The following is a 14,571-nucleotide window of genomic DNA, read 5'->3' as shown; positions in this document are numbered from 1 at the left end:
AGGTCAAGTGATGGAAGAGGAAATGTACAAGCCACGAACATTCAGAACATAATTTTAAAAAGCTACAGATATGATAAATGTTGCTTTTGCTTTTTGAATTAAAGTTTTAAAATAATCATCTTTCTGTTTGACACTTCTAACATCTCCAGCACACCAGCCCCTCCTTCACCCACAGCTCTGTCAGCACATTAACGCTGCATCTGTGCCTTGTTTTTACAGTCAAGGGCTCCATTATTCACCAACTATGTTGGGCTGAAGGGGTGAAGAAATGCTCTTCAGTGCACCTAATCTTTTTGGACCATCTATCCAATTAACACAGCCTAATCCTTCCTTTACAAAATGTTCTGGGAGCAGGGCCAAGTGACCCATCAGACACCTGGAGGCCTCTTTTAAACCAGTCTACATTTCACATTAACACAGGAAATTCACTTTGATTGCAGTCATCTTTACCTATTAATGTTTTCAGTTTTGATACAACTATTGTGCAACTGTGTGTGTTTCAGATCCTGCTCATTTATACTGAACTCTTTTTCATCTTTCATGCTACCAAGTGTTTTGTCACAGTAACATGCTCTTATATTGGTGTTTATTGGTTTGGTAAGTCAAGAGTCTGACATGTGGAGCTCAGCTGAAATACATTATGCAACCTTTTACCTGCATTATTTACATTTAAGATTTCCATGTTGCAAATCCCCTTTCCCAAATTGCAAAATTTTGGAAAACAGTGACAGTGAAAAAGTACATATTGTATATAAGTACATATAAGCCAACATATATAGACAAATAACCATTCACACTCACATTCACACACACCTACGGGCAATTTAGAGTTATTAATTAACCTAAGCTGCATGTCTTTGGACTGCGGGAGGAAGCCAGAGTACCTGGGAGTACAGGGAGAACATGCAAACTCCACACAGAACCAAAACAATCAAGTTCTGGGCTGTAAAACCAAAACAATTAACTGAAAGACACTAAAACGCTCAGTAGAGCTGAGGGGAAATGCAGAGTTTGGTGATAATTCTCTGTGGGTTTTACTATGAGAGAGACATCTTTCATATAACACTCATTTCATCAAATGTTAAAACAAATATTTTGATGAGTGCAGCTTTAATAAGACTTAAAATTACTTGATATGTTTTTCACAAGTTGACAATCCAGCATTTCACTAGCAGCTACACAGCCAAGGATTACTTCTGTTAACCTGCAGATACAGACTAAGACACAAACTCTGCATACAGGTAAACACACACACATGCTGGAGGTAAAGGGTTGCAGGTTGTAGGTTGAAATTATAGCCAGGCCTTCAATCCGACTCTTGGTCCTCAAGTGTCGCCTATGTTATACAGCACGGACAGGACTGGCAGGATGGCCGAGGAGTGATCTGGTCTCGGCGACAGAGCGACTACAGCTGTTCCTCCCTGCTGCTGCACTCAGCCGCAGTGGCAGCAGACCAAAGGCCCTGCTATTTATACTGGATGGAGCTGTTTATTGAGGCTCCAGAACCAAACCAGACTCAACGGTTCATGTGAAACTCAAGTTCTTGATAAATACATGGGCTGATCCGTGTAACGTGCTTTTTCTAGCAAACATCCAAAGTTGAGAGAGAACGACATCCTGCTTGACAGTGTGCATCACCAGCTGAGTGCTGCACCAGCAAAATATACCAGTTTTATCGGCCCAAAAGAAAATGCAATGCTGTATCTAAGAAGAGCAAGCCATCCCTACCAACTGATGCTATAGGTTCTCCTTGTTTTCTTATGAAACTCTGGCATTGGATACTTTTTAATTTCTATATGTCTGATCTGCTCACAGTGAAGCACTACATTACCCAAGACAACCTCTTACCCCTTGTTTTGATCCATTATTACTGAACAGCACAGGAAACCATCTTCCCTTTGCAATGCTCAGTGCATCCATGCAGAAAACCAGATAGATGACACCTTTGCGCTACCTCATTACCACAGAAAGGCCAGATCCAGAAGACATTCTGCTCAGGAGGATGGCTTTCACCGGGCTATGGTTAATGGAGGCAGTGCCCTATAGCTGCAGAGCATTACTTAGGTTTGTCACCCATTAACTTTGTTTTTCTGTCTCTTCATTCAGACTCTTTCTGCAGAAGCAGGGCGCCCCGTGGGTCATGGATTACACTACAGCAGGACATTTATGCTTTATGATCCAAAACGCTCAGGCCCTACAGACATCACTTCACGGGCAATATGCTAATGCGCCCTTTGAATGGGTCATCAGTGGTGCAATAAAGGCTGATAACAGGCACTGATAAGGGGATACTGGGGTTATAGATTAGGACATGGCTGGAGAATGGATCCATGTGGAATCATGAGCCCACTTACACTTGAATAGTAAATTGAGCATGACAGGAACTGTTGTACTGGAATAAATATCCATCTTGGTGAGTAATTCTAATAGTCAAGTCAGGTGAAAACTAAACTAACTAAACCTGTGAAAACTTCTTTAGAACATATTGACTCAAGTGTCTTACCTCTGCCTTAACTGATGATGTTGTTATGTATTTGTACAGACATGCTTCACCTGGAGAAACCTTATTCATAAAATTTTGAATGACTGCAGTCTACTGACAAATTAATATTATAACATTAATATTATATAAAAAATGTCAATGAAGGTTTAATTCAGTGAAACAGAAAAAAGTAGAGAAGCTTGTGATGAAGAGTGATAGCAAAAGGCAAGTTATGGTCAAAGGTCCAACAAATGTTCAAGAGGCAGAATGAAGTTTACCATACTTCATATGTGTGTGGTTATGAACACACCACAAGCCTGACAGTTGTATAAGACCATTATACAATACTGTACAACAGTGCCAACAGGATGTTTTCATCAGCATTCCTACAGCAGGAAGCTATTCAAACCCAAGACAATATGCTGCCATTTGGTCTCCAGATCCATTTATCTTACAGAATCTCTGACCTTCTAATAGGCTCCACAGGGATGTCTGAATTGCAGGGAACATTTGTCCTCATAACAGCCCTGTGCCTGGCTCAAAAGCTGGTAAGAGCCTTATCTTCTTCCATCAGTCTGTCTCTCATTGATAAGGATAATCGGGGTAGAACTCTGCAGGAATGCCACAAATGTCAAACCGTACATACTGGGGATCAGTGCAGTGCTTGTACACAATGGTGCATTGTGCCAAACTGGCTCTCAGTCATTGGAGGGAAATGCACCTTAGAGAGAAAAATCTGTGCTTTGCTGTCAGGAGGACAGACACAATAGCAAAAACAAGTCCATATAGTGCCACAAAAATGTTACGAAGGCTAACACCAAAACTGAGCTCCTCCTAAAAAAAATAAGTCACATTTTGGAAGAATTATCACCTGATTCTACAGTTCTCCTCAGCTCCTCAATCCTGCAACATGTCAATAAGTAAACTGCCAAACTGGGGTGGGCTTTTTTCCTCACTCATTTTTCTCTGTTGCACCACAAGCAAGCTGTTTTACATGAATATCTTGCCCTGTGCAACTATGAGAACATAACAACTGTTGCAAATTCCAAATCCAAAGCAATTAAATGAATCATTAACATATGAGACAGATTGCCTTGTCAAACTTTCTGCCAGTGGTGCAACAGTGTGCTCTTAGTTGTATGCAAAAAATGTCTGGTCGTATCAAACATTTACCTCTGGGGTTTACTTTAATACTTGTTTTGGCTCCCTTCTAATGAAAACTTTGTAAGCTTTTGTTAAATCAAAACTCAGAAGGAGTTTTCCAAAACCCCCTTCATCCACTAATTGGCAAAATGTTTGAGCAGTTTAATCAAATGTGGACCAAAAGAAGGAAGCTGAAGATACTGGACATGCAAACAGAAGAACTAAGACCATTTAGTTCTGTCTTGAATCCAATCACAGCAAATGGTGATGCTGTAAATTGGTCAGAACCAGTTCTCAGTGGGTTTTTATCCAGGAGTATACACCGAAAACGACCATATCCAAAGAACCCTCTCCATTCTCTGTGTGTACAGTGACTCCCTGTAGCCTAACATCATGCTGTGGTCCCCTGGCCTGGATCTAGGACTCCTTGTGGTTGCGGCTGTGGCTCTGGGCCCGGTGGCACCTGGCAGCGGCTCAGATCCTGGGCGGTGGCCCGGTCAGGGCTACCAGAGCTCTGGATCGCCTCCAGCTGAGATCGCTCCAGGGCTCATCTTCCACGCCACACTGAACACAGCGAAGGTCACGTAGAAAGCAAAGAACATGCGCCAACAACTAAAATAACAATGAGTTGAAGATTCATTTGAATTACACCTCTAGCATCCAAACACAGGGTGGGGTGTAACTTAAGCACATTTACCAGCAAAAACAAATCAGAGAATGTTTAGTTGCTTAACGGTGATTGTGTTGAAGATTTGGAGAAGAGTCCCATGGGAGGCAGATGTAATGAGGGAAGGGGCTGCAAGAGCGATAGAGCACCAAATGACCTCTGGCAGAGGGGGAAATGAGTGTTGTTAGGAGTTTGAGTGAATTAGCAGGGCCATTTGTATTGATGGCTATATTACAAAGGCAGGGATGGTGGAGTGGGCCTCACGGCCGCTGTAGGCTTTCATTACAGTCACAGCGCTCCTAAAGGAAACCACCCTCAGGCCTCCTAAAGCCATGTCTGAACTCAGCGTGTCTGTGAGCAGGATTTATTTGCTTGGTAACAAGATGAACCTGTCTGAGGTATTAGGTGTTGCGGCTGTCTAGGCAGACAGTCCTTCACTGATTAAAATGGACTTTCACAGGGGTCAAAGGAAGGAGGGGGTGGAAACATCACCTAAGGTAACCAGAGGAGAAGAGTCTTGTTTTGTGTGCTGTATGTACTGGAAAGGAAAAAAAAGGGGTGGGCCCTGTCTAGCTGAGGCCAGTAGCTTTGAGGACAGAAAATTAAATAGAGGGAGGAAAAAAAAGGAGAAATCAGACGAGGGATCTGCTAATGTAATCTGGCTGCCTCCTGCCCTCCATCTGCAGGGCTGACGATGGCAAGGAATGTGACGGGGCAGTTTGGGAACCCCACACGACTCATCTGAACACGAAATTCAGTGGATTGTTGAATCACACTGAGAAAACTTTCTAAAATCAGTACTGACTCACATTCACATGGAAAACTGTTGAAATTGTACATAGTAGCTTTTAAACTAATTAAGACGAAGTCTGTCATTTCTGGTTGCCCTTGCTAAATGTAACCATTGCTAATAGAACATCCTGCTATGGTGGCTTTCATGGAACATAGGGTAGATTGCCTTGACACATCCAGTGACACTTGAGCTGCAGTCAGTTCCATTAAAAAAATATTCCACTGTTTTCAGACATTATCTCCATGTATTTAACCCCCAGTCCCAGTGGAACGCCAGAATTCCACCCACTGTTGCAGCGAGGCTGACGTGTAAGTTGATTCCAGACCTCTGAATCACCACCCACAGGTCTGTTCCTGTGTCCATTGTGTCTGCTGATAAAAAAAATCAGTGGAGCGGGGTACCCTGGTTGATGGTTAAGGCGCACACCACCGCCATGTCCATTTTGCATGTAATATCATTCTCTCTCCCTATATTTCCCTATATATTTCTATACTGACTATAAAACAAAGATAAAAAAGACAATAAATAAATAAATCCCTAAAAAAGAAACAGTTGATCAATCAAAGCCTGGTGACTTTGATATTCCTACACAGCTAGCAACCTAGATACATCCATGAAAAACAGTAACATGGAGACCATTGTACACAGCTGAACAGGTCTGTCATGAGGCAACATGTATCTCACTGTCTAGCTCCATATCAACAGTCCTGCTCCTTATGAGCAAAAAGACCTAACATGCTCATTTATCTCTATATTCAAGTCATAAATGTTGAATAGAGCTTAAATCGAAGACACTTAGAGGCAGTTAAATGGAAGAAGAACAAAAAATAATCTTGTACAGGTTAATAGTAGACATAATGATGGATCTCTTAGCAGTACTTTCTATAAAAAGCCAGAAGTGGCTTGAAGTTTGTTTCACTGAGATTCAGTGTTCATGTGGGTATCTGTGTTCTCATAGCTACAATAATGTGGGTAGAAGTGTTAATTGGGCCCTCTAAGAGCAATAACCTTTTATTGAATTCTGATGTTTGCCATGCTGAAAGTTCAAAGCTACATGGTGGAAAGTGTAAGAGTATGAAAAACACTGCCTCACATTTCATCTTGCACTTATATTTTAGCCATCTAGCTGACGCTGCTACCCAGGAATACTTTCAGTGAGTGCAACAGTAAAACAAGCTCAATAAACTCTGTCACCAACAGTTAACACGCCCACTGTCCAACATTAATCACCAGTAATTAATCACAGTTTTTATTAACCACAGGAGGAGGGCTGTGTGGATGATGGAGGGGAGAATCACTGCTCTGTGGCTTATCATACTTTGGCTGCTGTGATCTGTCTTTCAGCCAGACCAGTGTTCCCACTCTGGGCTGAGCAGCTTGGTGGAGGTTTTGGCAGCGGAGAGTGGAGAAGCCAAAGGGCTGACTACAGCAGTGCAGCAGGGAACGACGTGCCATAACTACTGTACCTTGTGGCGTGTCACTCTGCTGTACTGTAGGCAGTGCAGTGCGTGCCACGTAGCACACTGAACATAGTAGTAGAAAAACTGCATGTAAACTCCACTTTTTATTTTCTGCCCTGCAGCCAAGAACCAGTGGTCATGATTTGTCATGTTGTCATTTTAGTGGTTGTTCTGGCTCATCAGCTCATCAAGACAAATGTGTGAAAAGACGCAGAAGTATGATGGTTGTAATATGCAAACTAAGCCAAAATAAACACATCCACCACAGATGACGTTGTCAACTTTGTGCTTCACAATAAAGCATAAAGTGAAAGGAATATTAAAGTTACAATCCTTAAGATTTTCAGAAACTCAAGCCCATCTTTGAACTATTTATGGTAGATATTTTTTCAGTACTAGCCCTTTAATGTATTTATATTCTGTAGCTGCCTCTCTATATAGTAGTTTTTATTGTTAGTGGCAGAGTCCGACATTCTTGTTCTATATTCTAATTACCTACACAATTAAGTCAACTGATGGAAAACTGCACTGCTTCTACTGTGAAACAGTCACAAACTATGCTTTATTATCATAAATAATAAAACTATTATGTTATTAAAGATGCATTTCTTTTAGACATTGATGATAGGGTCACAATTAATATCTATCTGATCGCATCCAAAGATAGTCTCCATAACTGCATTTTTAATGTTATATGCTATACAGTAAATAATTTTTTTGTAATGTTTTGCAAGCATGACACAAGTGAGAGAACCCTGACTGCATAATCAACTGTGAAACCACAGAAGTGTGAGAAAGTGTGCTGCTGCATGGAGCCAGTGTTCAGAGAGCATGCCTGTGGACAGAGGTCAGAGGTCACCACGCTGAGAATACAACAGCCAGGGGACACGTGGAAAAGCAAGAACCTGCATAAATCTGCAGTGTGAACGTGCCTGTAATCATGTGTGCAATCACAAGGGAAAATGTAATTAGACAGAGTGCATTTAGTTTGTGCATGGGAAATGAGTGTTTTGTCTGTCCTCTGTCTATCTGTGGATATATGACAGAGTTCCTCTGGCTGGGAATGAAACACACTGCTATCAAAGAAATAATTAGCTTTCATTGGCCATAATCTATGACTAGGACAGATTCTAATCAGTTTATACTTTGGGATTTTCGCCAATTCTTTTATACAAAGAAACCTCCAGTGTCTTACTCAATGAGGAAACATGATGACTGACTGATGGAAACACAGCAACTTTTGGAGGGTTGAACTTGTGACTTTTCAGTTACAGGACAGTCTTTCTAACCACTATGCATAATTAGTCATCAACCAATCAGGCTACTTGCTAGAAAGAACACTTATACTGTTTGTAGTCAAAGTCAGAGTCATAAATGACAAGTTAAACCACAACAGTTTGGCAGTGAATGTCAGTGTTTGTGAACAAGGCAGCAGTCAGACCATCTGCATCCAATTTGGCTTCTGTCATTACAGCAATATCACCACAAAATATTCTGCCCACACAATGACCTCTGTGTCAGCACTGACAACAGGTTGCATTGTAACATCAACCGCATTACCACCCGTGTCTGTGATTATTCTCGCTTGATTTCACACAGCACTGCGTGCTGCTTTCAACACAGATAACAAAGTTATTTTACAAAACTGTGTAGAGTCAAAGCCAATACACAAATTGGCTGATTATTGGCCAGACAGGCTAGAATGAGGGCTGGTGGACTGACGCTGGATGGTATGAGCTCAGTTAGCTGATCTGATTGACCAACTGGGTTGCTCAGCAGCCTAGAGCATAAGAAGCAGAGGACTATTAAGACTAGAAATATGTATATTATTGAAAATCATTTGTTTCACCATATGATAAATAATTCAGTGACTATGTTTAAAATTGAGGGGATTAAAGGTGCCCTGTGAAGTTTCCTTGTAAACAAGTTAAGTAATGTTAACATTCAGTGTTAAAATAGTACAGTTGCATACCATAAAACCAAAACAATGAAAGGAAAGATGCCAAAATGCCATATAATGCTGAAAGGAAATGTAGAGTAATTATTTTTGGCTTTGTCAATATGAGCGACCCTTTTTACATATAGTCACATGAACCATTTATATTGAAACCTATTGATCATAGCAGCTTTAAAGCTACAATGTCTCATCTTGTGTATTGATTTGACAAGTGACATTCACAGTGTAGATTGAAGCAGGAGCATGATGTCATGTCTTTGCCACCCAGATCAGCTGATCATCAGTGAGCTCCTTGAGCAGCAATTTCACAGAACAGAGCAGTCTATTTAAACACCCAGCTCCACGTGTTGCACTGCTACTGCTGCTACAGGAGCTGCGCACTGGCCAGAGGCCACCTCTGCCACAGCAAGATGTTTTTTTCTTCAAATTTCAGACACATCAGTGGTCAAACTCAAAAATGACAGACAAGCTTTTTTTCCTACAGGTTTAAGTAAAAAAAAGAAAAAAGACCAAACAGATAACTGACTACCCTCCTAGTTACCAAAAAAATTGGCATTACAACTAGTGGGCAACTAGGTCTTTTTTTAGTCTTTCCACTGGCATAATCACATTACAGCCTTCATTTCTGTGAGTGCAAGCAATGTTATATTTACACAGAGTCATGCTCAATGCCACTGAGAGAAAAGAACTGGAGTCTTTGTGCAGGCTCACTGAGGCAGATTACAGATTGCGTGGGCAAATGCGTCAAAGGACAGGAGCTCTCTGTCAGGCTTTGAGCAACTTACCTGACCACTTTAGTGCCACCTTTGTTGACCTGCATGTCCACCATACATCCCGAGTTGACATAGGAGGCCAGGTTGATCTCTGTGAACTCCGCCTGGAGAACAGAAGAGAAAATGCCCCCAGCGATTAGATGATGCATCTAACAGACTGTATCGGGTCAAGTTTGTCTGCATTAACTGAGCACCCTGACACAGCCCTCAGACGCACAAAAGGTCTTCTTATTTCTTTTAAAAAGCTAAAATAAAGAGTGTCCTATTGTGTCACGCCTTTAACTTGTGAATGTCCTGTGATGCAGTTTCTAATAAAGAAAAAAAAAGAACAGGAAAACTACCTACGACCTACATGACAGAGCAGACAATAGATTCTTTCACTTAATTTTATATTTCTGTATTTGCACAGCTGAGAGTAAAAGACAAAGGTAAGAAAGACAGAGGGACTTCGCAAGAGGAGGCAAATTGAGTTATCCCCACTCTGTGGCCTCCCGGACAGTTAGAGCCTTGTAAAAGACTGTAGCCTGGCTACCTAATGCCTCAGTCAAACTCCCAAAGATCCTCAAAAGGAGAGGCAACAGTTGACTTCTGGGAATGGACTTTCTGGATGGACGAGGACCAGAAAGGGACAGTTCAATTTTCCTTCTAATGACTGTCACTGCAGTCGAGAAATCTATTGGTGTTAATGCTCCTGTCCAAATTTAGTATTCCTGAAATGAACTTTTCTTCCGCTACATTAATAATGACATTTTCACAAAAGGGTTTTTATTCAATAATGTAAATGCAGTGTAAGAAAAAAAGTTTTTTTACGATTTAAATCAACTGATGCCCATTTTAGCATCTTTTCAGATGAGCATCATAATACACTTTTCAAAAAATGAAGTTACTGTAACTCAAAATATAGTTTAAAGCGCAACATGGCAGCAGCTAAAAAGTGATGTAGAAAGGTACTCCAGGGTGTGTCAGTACACCATGACATCACTGTTGGGTTAGGGTTAGGGTTGTGGCTACATTCCAGAAGGATGTGGTCACGAGTGCATCAGACTTGGTTTGACGCAAACAAGCTGCTCAATAGGGAGTTACCTGAGACTGAATGTAGCCTGAGAACCAAAACCCAGCGCAACTACAGACTACAGCGGCTAAAGCTTGTTGCTAAGAGTGCATAGTGATGACTGGGGTGACCCAGATGAGTATTGACATTTTTATCAACTCAGACTGTCTCTCATCCAGGCAATGATAGTTTGACAGTAACAGGACGCTGTAAACTGTCTGTAAAAGTAGCGTATGATGGAGATTTTAGTGATGCCAGCAGCATGGCTCTTTGGTGATCCCCTGACTTTTAATCTTCCTGCAAAAAGAGATTATCATTCCCTTAAACTTACATTGTACTTACTGTTTAGTGCTAATTAACAATTAGCAAATGTTTGCACGTTAATAAGCTAAACTAAGATGCTAAACATGGTAAACATTACACCTGTTAAACATTAGTTTGTTAACATCATCATCAACAGCATGTTAGAATGTTGACAATAACACTTAGCTCAAAGCACTGCTATGTCTAATTAAAGCATCACATAGCTGCTAGCATGGCTGTAGGCATGTTGCCCATGGGTAAAGCAAAGTGAAAGAATTGCTGCAGTACCTGTAAATGAGGTGTGTGTATGACTTCTGTGGTGTAGGTAGGTAACAAAATTGATGTTTTTAAGACATTCATATTTTGTGAATAAAGTGTCTTATGAATTATTGTCTCATGGGGGTTAACCAGTGCCTACACTGCAAAAGTAGCGTACATGCACAGTTGCCATTATTCTGTTATGTTATACAGATTTTACTGACAGATCTCTTGCTTTATTTGGAACGTGCTCTTTGTGTTTCCTCAGAGGGGGTATGGCGTTATTGCTGTGGGCTGCATGGCTCACAGAGGAGGGTGTCAGTTCACTGGCAGGGGTTGGGGTCAGGCTGCGTCATTGTAAACTTTCATCTGCTCCAGGTACAGAAAGCCCTGGAGGGATGTTAAACAGCAGCCAGTTGACCTCAGACATGAAACACTCCCATTTGTTAGTCTTCACGTCACTTTTAAGTATGAGCCGTGACACTAATGTAGTTGATTTAATGGGCCCCAAACAAGCAGCCTGCTGACTGCTAAAACCAAAATTCAATTGGACATGACATGATCAACTACCAAACTGAATGCTACAAAAAGAACATGGCTGCATTTCATCTGCCTGTGAGCACTCCAAACCTGAGTCAGCAATGGACCAGATTCAATCGTTCACTCCCTCTTAACACTGGCATGTGTAGCAATGAAATATTACTAGCAGGAGAAATAATCAAGTGAAAACGCCACACTGATGCCAAGAGTTCAGTTTTATCTGCTGTTAATGTCACATGACAACAGCACACTGTTATGGAGGACACAGATGAACACGAGAACACAATCACAATGTGCGGTTTTGTGCGATTGAAGTGATTTTATAAAACCTATCTTAAGATGTTTGTGGGTGGATATAATTATTTATGCTTTTCAAACATTTTCTGAGGAAACTGAGAGTGCAAATTCCCCCTGGAAAGGATGTATTGCATTTTGGAGAGCAGCACACATGTACAACACATGGCTAATGGTATATGGCAGTCAGCTAACCAAAGAGCTAGGTTTGTGACTCTAGGATCACTGGATTAAATCCTGGACTGGCTATGTGAATAAGTAAAAGCCCCATCATGGAGCAAGGAAACTTTTGTAGATCGTATGCATTTGGAGGGTTTTGTGAACTTCTGAACAGTGTTTTTGTTTCCTGCCCAATCAGAACAATGGGGTGCTGTGACTTGAACTTTCGTGCTTGAAAATGAATGTAGTACATCAATCTAGAGCTTTAAAGCTGCACTGATGAGTGGTTTACTAGCAATGAGTCTGATTCCAATGTGTAATGTGAAAAGTGTCACCCAATTTTGCAGTTCCCCTTGGTTACACTCAGCATTTCTTTTAGCTCATTGTTTTGGTTTTATGGTCTACAATTTTACTGTTTTGGCAACTAGCCAGTGAACATAGTGGAGTTTTTAACAGCTAAAGAGCCACATATTTCCCTCAGGAGTTGGAGGAAGACCAAAACAGAGCTTAAAGGAGGGTGAATATTGTACCTGTATTCGGCAGGTGGCCAGAAACAGAACTCCAAATGAATGCTAATGTTTCTCTGTGTCTCCATGTATGTGTGAATAGGCAACTGTATGCCAACATGTGTACTATATCAGCTGGTGATAAAAGTAGCACTTTAATCTACCGTAAACTGGTCTACTTTGTAGGCTTCAGTGGCCAGGCAGAGAAACACGTCTCACTCAGATCAGCCTTCAAAAACGCCAACATGCATGGAGAGGGAAGCACATCCTCCAGCTGACCCTCCACTCAACCCAGCTCCTGCCAATTTCCATAAGGAGCTGAGTCAATTGCTATCTACACATTCTCATACAGTGATCATCATTTGAGACTTTAAGCCTGCTTTGCCAGACTTTATATGGGCTTTCATCTACATAAAAAGGAAATATTATCAGCAATATTCTTTCAGAGATAAATTTCCCTTTCATCTAGTGCTGTGGCCCATGTAAACTCTGTATGGGGGAGTGAGTCGGTTTTGAAAAGAATGCGCCAACGTAACGAAACTTGGGTTTTTTTGCCAAGAGAGAGAGAAAAAAACCACCCACCTCTTTTATTTATTGTGCTGCACTCTCAGAGGAAGAGCAGGGGGCGAGTAAATGCCGTAATCTTATTTAGGGGACAACGAGGCGCCACTCAAACTCAATGCGCCTCAAGGACATGCACTTGGCTCGCGTCCTTTTCTCAGCTCTTCTCTACTGATACCCGCCTCTGAAAGAAACATCTGTGTGCTCAGCAGCACATGCCTCGCCAAAAAAGACTCTTAAATGCATAACACACCCAAGCACACAGACACAGATGTACATGCACACACACACACCCTCCATCACTGCATCTCTTAAACAAATCCCATCCCAAACACAGAGGCCTACATTGACTTTCGCTGTGACCAGATAAAGCCAGAGAGTGGGCAACACTCTGGCAAGGGCTGAGCATTCTGCGTCACCTCTGATTGGCTGGTTCTGGGTAAGAGGAGTGCTTACAGCTACTGTCATTGGGCAGTAATGGATGAAGTGGATAGTGTGGGGCACAGGCCCAGAAGCCAGGACAGGAGGCTTTTCACAGCGCCATGGTTACCATCATGGTAACACATTCAGACACTTGTCTTGGAGCAGCTCTTGCCTGGGAAAGGAAAACAGGAAGTGATACATGGAAGAGCTGCTTCCAGAGCTGATTATTCTCATCTGCTGACCTGCATTCAGGCTGGTTTTCAGCTGACCTGTACAGGAGACAGTATGGTTGTGATTAGGTTCAACCATGTTCTGTTGTTTCAGTTTGAGCTTCTGCCAGTTTTGGTCACTCACACTGCTTACTGCTACCAAATTTGTGTATTTAAAGTAATCCAAACAACCTAGAAATGTAGAACATATTTCTTTCTCTCCACCACAGGAAAACAGCTAATAGAAAAGCTTATACTGGAGCTAACATGGGTCATTCTGTGTCAAATCAGACAGGGTTTATGTAATGTTTGGGTCCTAAAACTAAAGCTGGTTGTTGTGTAAAAGAAAGCAGTGCTGCAATTTTTTATATGAAAATGTCCACTGAATCAACACAATCCACTATTGTAATTGCCAATATCTCATAACTGACACATGCTATTGTAGTGGAAGGCAGTATTAGAGCTTGGGAATAACAATTTCCACCCAAGCCTCACTTATCACTGTAGTACTGCATGCACTCTGTCCTTATTGCCAAGCCATGTGAACCTGTGGACAATACAGTAAACACCACTTGACAGTACCTCATCTGGAATCTTTCCGAGTATTTTTAGATTTGGACTTACCCGTGACACTGAGGTTCAGGTGCTTAAGGTGCCTTTTGTTTTGTCATGAGTCAAATAGTAAACAGGATCTTTTGTCCTTTGGCAAAAACAACTTGGAGGCACGGGTCAAGCTACACTTACACTGGAATCTGTGGCAACTTTTTTTTCAGAGCAGCAAGATAACTATTAAAAGCTAAATGTTCTAAAGAAAAATGAAGTGCTTACTTGCACTGTCCATGTAGATCTAAGTCATAATTAACCTTACTGAAGTTAAATTTTTTCTCTCCACAAATGCCCATTATATTCCTTTTAACACTGACCTTACTCCACTGATAGTTGTTCTTTTTATTTTTGGTCCCCTGTGGAAGACCAAACTGGAAAAGCTGTTG

At 41.5% G+C, this 14,571-nt stretch overlaps 1 protein-coding gene across 1 annotated transcript in view; it reads right to left on the bottom strand.

Moving 5' to 3' along the window:
* LOC108901380 (synapsin-3) overlaps nucleotides 1–14,571 on the bottom strand; it is a 97,475-nt gene that overhangs the window by 57,490 nt on the left and 25,414 nt on the right. The window contains exon 4 of the mRNA XM_018702846.2: nucleotides 9,288–9,379. Within this exon, the coding sequence (XP_018558362.1) occupies nucleotides 9,288–9,379 (92 nt within the window). The remainder of the gene's footprint in view (nucleotides 1–9,287; nucleotides 9,380–14,571) is intronic.

This window comes from Lates calcarifer, linkage group LG18 (assembly GCF_001640805.2).
Source record: "Lates calcarifer isolate ASB-BC8 linkage group LG18, TLL_Latcal_v3, whole genome shotgun sequence".
NCBI classification, from domain to species: domain Eukaryota; kingdom Metazoa; phylum Chordata; class Actinopteri; family Centropomidae; genus Lates; species Lates calcarifer.
The sequence above is the reverse complement of the archived record's forward strand: the minus strand, read 5'-3'. Positions and strand labels throughout refer to the sequence as shown.